This window comes from Haliotis asinina, chromosome 10 (genome assembly GCF_037392515.1).
Source record: "Haliotis asinina isolate JCU_RB_2024 chromosome 10, JCU_Hal_asi_v2, whole genome shotgun sequence".
NCBI lineage: Eukaryota > Metazoa > Mollusca > Gastropoda > Lepetellida > Haliotidae > Haliotis > Haliotis asinina.
Window position 1 is genome coordinate 9105153 of NC_090289.1, and position 7186 is coordinate 9112338.

A 7186-nucleotide genomic window follows, 5' to 3' on the forward strand; every position below is an offset into this window, starting at 1 on the left:
TCTTTCCTCCTGTATTTTTATTTTTTATACTTATTGTCCAAACAGTGTGGTGTGAACCTTCTATGGCGAAAAAACCCGTCAAACTGTGACATACCTTCACTCCTCTGAACATGACGGAAAGGACATCGTAACGACGCTCCTAGGTAAATGAAAACGTAACAAATTGCAAATATTAACTGTATAAGAATTGGAGACGTTTTATGCCTTGTCATCTAATAACATTAATATTGCTTGATTGGAGTATTGTCGCTGAGTTTGGCAAAATCAAATTTCAAATCATGGTTGCTCCTACTATACCCTTTCTCTTTCGCTCGCGCTCTCTCTCTTGTCTCTCTTTCTCTCTCTCTCTCTCTCTCTCTGGCTGCATAGACATAGTGTGCGTATGGACAACCTGTAGTCTAGTTCTATCCACTGAGGCTAATTATTTAATGCCGAGTGGTTGCAAGAACAAATAAAATGCAAGAATGTTAGCAAGAATACTTATTGCCGAAAACAATAATAGTAAGCACGTGGAAAGTGCCCAATGACAGGAATGCTACAGAAAGATTAAGAATAGAAAACTCTCTGCCACCACAGATATCGCCTTCTATGAATATTTGACCCGTCTACTGTGTCCAAGATGGACAACCTAAAACCTTGGTGACCTTCAATAATGGCGCTGGGAACACTGCATTTACAATTTCTTACCGTTTTAAGCAGAATTTTATAACGCTCCATGCTGTATACGATTGTTTCCTGAGCTGTAACTGCTATGTCTTGGGATGTACTGATAACGGAAAACATGACGTACAGTCGGGTAGGTAGCCATAGGCATAACTAAATCTGCAAATTAACAATTCTTTTCACGAACTTTTTCAATATCCGTAAACAAACACAGTAAAGGTACTATCTTTGCTGGAAGCAATATCCGGTTTATGTATTGTTGTTGTTGTCAATCATAGATGATCGCCGTGTTGTCTCAGACCCATTGACCACACAAATATTTGACTAGATTGAAAGTGGCATTGATCGGATACGTAGAGAAACGGAAGTAGTTTATGGGTGTATCGCTACACAATCCCGCAGCGAAAATCGGGCAATCCTGTAATGCGCAGAAGATACTTCAAAGACAGTTTACAGTAAGATCCTTACTGACAACATTTTCATACCGTGAAACATATACTTGCGATAACATAAGCCCTAACTGTGAAGAGAAAAAGTTCCTGTTGCCAGAAACTGGACGAGGGTGGCAGATGACCACGACCTGATGACCAGGTAGGTTTGGGTGCCTTGTATTCCGCATAATTTCAGCACTGTGCTTCAGTTTCGTTGTTAGGTGTAGTCTGCCGAGTTATTTCAGGGATGTATGTCTAGGCTTAATTAACGTAATATTCTACTGTCAGTGCATAAACTATTGACTGAACAGTAACGATAAAGAAGTTCAGAAGAGCTTTTAAAATCACTATGGAGAAATTATATGCGAAGATATTTCTGGATGATATACATTCAGGTTTTCTACTTTGATGACGGAAATATCAAAACCTTTTGTACATTACTTTTCACGTAAATCTTTCAGTCGTTTTTTTCTTAATGAAACACTTTGTATATTAAAGTACATTTAGTCGGCATTTCCACGTCAGTTTTATATGATAAAAAACCCAGCTAATGGTTCTGGAAGTATAGAGATCTGTTGCTGAAATATGGGCTTAAAGAAATACCACCTCTACTGTGTCTGTATTTCAAATCTGAGCACATCACGTTGTAAACTAAACAGTCTGTCTAAGGCTGGAAAATGAATATAGGGTACGAAAGAACATATATGTATATATATACTGTCCCCCAAAAGAAACGCATAAGCCAGAAACCGATTATGATATTTGTATACTTCATGTGCGTGTAACTGTTGAACGCATGCACATAGGAACATGAAATTTCACACCCATAATGTTAAAACACCAGAGCATAGAATCATTGACAGCGATGCGGATATGACAGCCTCGTTTTCGACCAGGATCCACTGAAATGTCTGTATGTGTTGTGTGCGCCACGCACACGAATAACAGTTCTGACATGGACTGGATCAGGCGCTGCATAGTCTCCTGGGGGATCCTTCTCCACTCCTCCTGCAGAAATGCAGCTAGCTCCCGTCGAGACGTCGAGACGTCGATCCAGCTCATCCCAAAGATGTTCTATGGGGTTACGATCAGGTGAACGAGAAGGCTGGCAGATTAACGCTGTTGCTAGCCAGAAAATCCATTGTTGCACGTGCAGTATGCTGCCTAGCGTTGTCCTGTTGAAACATTTCATGTTGGACGTCTATGACTGGTAGGAGATGGGATTGCAGAATATCGTCTAGGCAACCGTCAAGTTCCCCTGCACGTGGTTAAGATCCGTACGATTAGTATAGGATATGGCTGCCCCCATCAATGTACTTCCCACACCGAATCTATCCGCTTCACGTACACAGTTTGGAACGTAACTTGAAAACGTCTACACACTTAGCTTCTTGCATCCCGTCTTTGCACCAGAAACCTGGATTCGTCGTTAAACCAAAAACGCCTCCAGTTTTGCACCACCGGAAACGTGTCGCGCGAAGATGACGTCCAAAAACGTTGCCAAAGTAAGGTCTCTTGGCTCTCAACCGACGTCACGCAACCTATTCCGTATGGTTTGTCCGGATATTCTTCGAAGAGCTGAAACCCTGGTTGCAGTCCCCTCACCCGTAAGGGTCCGATCGCGTAAATGAAGGACCCGGATGTATTGATCCTGAGCGCCTGTAGTGGCTCCAGGTCTTCCGGTGCGCGGACGGTCATTCGTTGTGCCCGTTTGGTGGTACCGTGCCACAACTCGAATAACATTAAAAGACGCATGGTGCACGGAAATTACCGATGTTTTGCGAATGGAACTCGAAGGGAGGGAGATAACTCTAAATCTGTTTTCTTCGTCCGCAAAAAGCGATGGCTACGAAAAAGTTTGACAAAACGATCAAATGCAGTTCCTGTGAATATTAAGAGGGGGACTTTACTATGACAATGCCCGAGGGAAAAACAGCAAGAAGCAAACAGATCGGGGAACACGACGAAAATGTAAATTCACTCCTTGTCCATAACTTCTGTCAACCGTTTGATATATGCGCGCGCAAGTATAGAGAGTTTCTAATTATTAGTATGAATATATTTGCAGACATGTTTCTTGGGATCGTAGCAGTGGCGTGTTTGGTGGGAATCTGCCACGGGTGCCTCAAGGCGGCTGTGTACAAGGAAGTTTTCCACTGCAACCTAGCTTCTAACATCACGGACTTCAAGATTGCGGAGCAACACGTTGAGTCACCTGTCCAGTGCGCTATAGCGTGCAGTAGTCATGGTCAGTGTGCGTCTTTCCGGCTGTCACGTGATGCACCTTTCACGTGCATTCTGCTCAACACACCACAGCAGTCACAGACCTGTGACGAGTTCGTAACGTACCGGATGTACGATAATGTAAGTACGACAGTCGATAGTGCCGTGAGCAAAATTGCATGGACTTTTCTTAACTGTGTTGTTTATAAAAGGAAACCTGCTTCCGATTAGTAACTTCAGTTTTATAAAATTTTGTCATTGATGCCAGTTTAACAGTACGAAAACAAAAGCTTAAAAGAGACAACGTTGGGGCACCTTAGTAAATTAACACGTTGACTGCTTATCACGAGTATACTCGTGTTATCAAATGTAACAGTATTTGCCTGGCGTTTTTTGTGATCGGGAGACGACTGCTTCCTGTGACTATTTTGCCAGCATATGAAATTTGTGTGAAAATACCTCTGATGTAGCAATGAGATAACCTGTAGTATATTCGTGGTTAGCTGTCAACGTGTTAAGAAATTTGTGAGAATGGCGTTTTTTCGTTATTACCCATTTGGTCATGTGGCCGTCATTTGCAACAGCTCAGCTCTGTTTTTGTTTGAAAAGACAATATTTGACCCTGTTGTTCGAAGATCTATTCTTGTATTTTCTTGCAAATAGTTTTAGTAAAGTAAATGTAAAATTGATTCTTTCTCGAATTTGCAAAATTGTATGCTGTACCCTTGGTCTCTGTTGATCAAAACTATATATGTGGTGACGGATTTCTATGACTTCCAAAACCTTTCTTAATCTTGGTGATAGGACTTCACTTTTGTCAAACTGGATTAGATGGCTGGGGAATGTTGTTCGTGAGGGCTGATCTGATTGGTTGTTGAGGTTTTCTACTCCTTCATGCGGCTATCAAAATTGCCTTCGACACGTCCCAAGAAGCGACCTCGTCACTTTGACAACCGATAACCTATATTACAGAATCTAATCACTCAGTGGGACGGGGCCATGGCCAGCAAATATAAAAACATACATAAAAAAACCCACAAAATAATACAAAAACAAGTTCCATCTTTTGGACCAGTCGACGTTTCCAAGGTTACTGAAATAATTTATACCTCTAGGTACTTCCAACAAATACTGTTTGTATTGTTTTCTAGATTTTCCCGTGCGTTTGTTTAGATATGCCGATATCAAATAAAATGTCAAAGCAGAAATGTTTGTATAATTATGCTTTTCCCTGGGGAGTAAACACACTGCCCAATGCTCGTATTTGTTTACTGAACTTTTCAGAGAGCAAAGCAGATATGAATACCTCTTTACCATTGGAGTTATCTTCAAAACAATGCAGAGACCCATCTGTGTAAATCGTAATTCATAGTTGTGCCCCTTTGACGCAGCAGAATCCAGTAATCGAGAGTTCTTATGCTACATCTGCCTTGGCTAGGATTCATGAATATGGCATGCTTGTGGTATTCACCACTTGGGTAAACGCATCGTTTCAGTTCGTTGTTACCTCCCTTTGATGCACCTGAAAACAGCAATCCTAAGTTCTGATCCAATACTGATCCTCACTAGGATTCCCTCTGGGTTTCGCCACTGACTGACTCCCTCGGCAAGGCTCGACGTGAATTCAGTTCAAAACAGGGTTGACCTTAACTCACTCATTCTTTCAGCTAAATCTCTCTTGTCTGAACGGGGGTGTTCCTGTACCTGGAAGTGGAAACTGCTCTTGCTTTGGTGGCTATGTCGGACATCGCTGTGAACGACTGATGACAGGTACCTAAATATAAATGTTACAAGACCTTTGTGTGAGTTTAGTTTTACGCCTCACTCAGCAATATTTTAGTTATATGGAGGCGGTCTGTAAATACTCGAGTCTGGACCAGACGATCCAGTGAACAGCAACATGAGCATCGATCTGCGCAATTGGGAACCGATGCCATGTGTCAGCAGACCATTAATCGCCTCATACGACAAGCATGGGCTGCTGAAGGCCAATATTCTAACCCGGACCTTCACGGGTGCTCTAAGAACTATAAGATAATCCCTTAAGCGACTATGTCGTAAACATCTGTCCAGGAATCAAACATCATTTGTCTCACCGAAACCCTAATTTTGGAAATGGCCTTCGCAGTGTGTAAGTTTTGTTTGCTTGTGGTGTCATATTCCAATTATGCTACAGAGCCACGGCAGATTGAATCTCCAATCGAGTATCTTCAATCGACCGGTATAAGTTTCCATTTAAATTAAGCCTTGTTTTCGTATTAAAATCCGGGTGTTAAGAAGAGCGTAAAACCTTTCTTACGTAGACTTACTTCTACCCCCTTCAATTCAGATTGTGCTGAGGGTGAGGAGTGGGAGTTCTTTCCCCCAGACCAAGTTGCAACAATCCAGCCTCATGGGTCTCCGCTGCCTTTCCAAGTGCTCTGTGAGAGTGATCCTTGGGGAACCAGAACATATTTTATGGTACGACTCGCAGGATCCCTGGACTTCTCAAGAAACTGGACCTCCTACAAGAAAGGGTTTGGAGATTTAAAAGGGGAGTTCTGGTTGGGCCTAGACAACATTCACTATTTGACCACTGCGCACCCACAGAATCTCCAAGCGGAAGTCCACACTCGGTTGCCAGGAGACACCTATCCTTACAGGTCAGAATAATGCGCATGGCTGATGATGTTCAGCGGTCAGCTGTATGTTGACAAGTGACCCATATCCCTACAAATCAGTGTTATGTCCATCTGCTATCACCCTATCGTTTTCACGATCGGGTCACATAAGAACGCACAGTGACCAATATACCTACAAATAAGTATTATGTTCATCTGCTCTATGCTTTTCGGATCACACAAAAATTCCATTGAAACATATCCTTATAAATCAGTGTTACGTCCATCTGCCCTTATGTTCTTTGGGTTACACAAGAATGTCCGGTAATACCCTTATAAATAAGTAGTATGTGCACCTGCCCTTTTATACATACATCCTCGTTAAATATTTAGCTGCGATCACTAATGTGTAATCTTCGTTTCAATTCTAATAACACATTCTCTTAACGAAAGCCTAATTGAATTTCAATTCTTTACAGACAACGTACTTACAGTAAATTCATAGTTGGTGCTGAATCAACAGGCTATGAGATGAATTTCGCTTATACATGGACAAAAGCCCCTCCGCATGATATTGGTGACTGCTTAACGCCCATGAAGGGGAGGAAATTCAGCACCTTTGATGTCGACAATGACGATGACACCGAAAGGAACTGCGCCGCAGTTCACCAAGGGTCGTGGTGGTACACTGCGTGTGGGCAATGCAACCCTACAGGGCCCCTGATCAGGTTCAATGACGGGTACTTGTTCAACATCCCTAATGAAGCATTTTGGTACCCAGGAATTGGTAACTACTCGCTTTTCCAAATTAAATTCTTTCTCAAACGACCGTAGTTAAAAAACTTGGTATCTTATCAGAGTACGACTTCAGTTACACGTAATTCAACTCATACACTGACGATATGCTATAATATTTACGAGCACGAGTTAAATCACAATAATGGTAATTTAACTAGTACTCTGATGAGATACTATAGAAGGATGGTCGTACCACAGTCTGAAACGAGGTAATATGTATGATCTGGGAAGAGGATGCTTTCAACTAATAGGCTATACTTTACTTATAAGTGGGAAATACTTGAATTTATTTGAGCTTGCTTATATTTTAATGATGATAGTTATATTACAGAAGTACAGAAAAGTCGCAATATAAACATGCAACTATGAACTGCCATATGATAAAACATCAAAAGAGATTATGGTCTGAGGAACGAATACGCACGATTGAGTTTGATAATCATATATGCAGAGAAAAATATTGTTTAAGTT

At 41.7% G+C, this 7186-nt stretch overlaps 1 protein-coding gene across 1 annotated transcript; it reads left to right on the forward strand.

The window, feature by feature from the left end:
• Positions 1 to 3164: 3164 nt before the first annotated feature.
• LOC137297869 (microfibril-associated glycoprotein 4-like) lies at positions 3165 to 6751 on the forward strand. The gene is made up of 4 exons (XM_067829839.1): positions 3165 to 3458; positions 4985 to 5087; positions 5647 to 5959; positions 6397 to 6751. The coding sequence occupies exons 1-4, from the start codon at positions 3165 to 3167 to the stop codon at positions 6749 to 6751; spliced, it is 1065 nt and encodes a 354-aa protein (XP_067685940.1).
• Positions 6752 to 7186: the final 435 nt, after the last annotated feature.

Excerpts from the sequence above, each read along its gene's own strand:
- LOC137297869 (XM_067829839.1), top strand. The coding sequence starts at position 3,165 with ATGTTTCTTGGGATCGTAGCAGTGGCGTGTTTGGTGGGAATCTGCCAC. Across the intron at positions 3,459-4,984 it reads CGTACCGGATGTACGATAAT|CTAAATCTCTCTTGTCTGAA; the intron begins GTAAGTACGACA and ends TCATTCTTTCAG. Across the intron at positions 5,088-5,646 it reads CTGTGAACGACTGATGACAG|ATTGTGCTGAGGGTGAGGAG; the intron begins GTACCTAAATAT and ends CCTTCAATTCAG.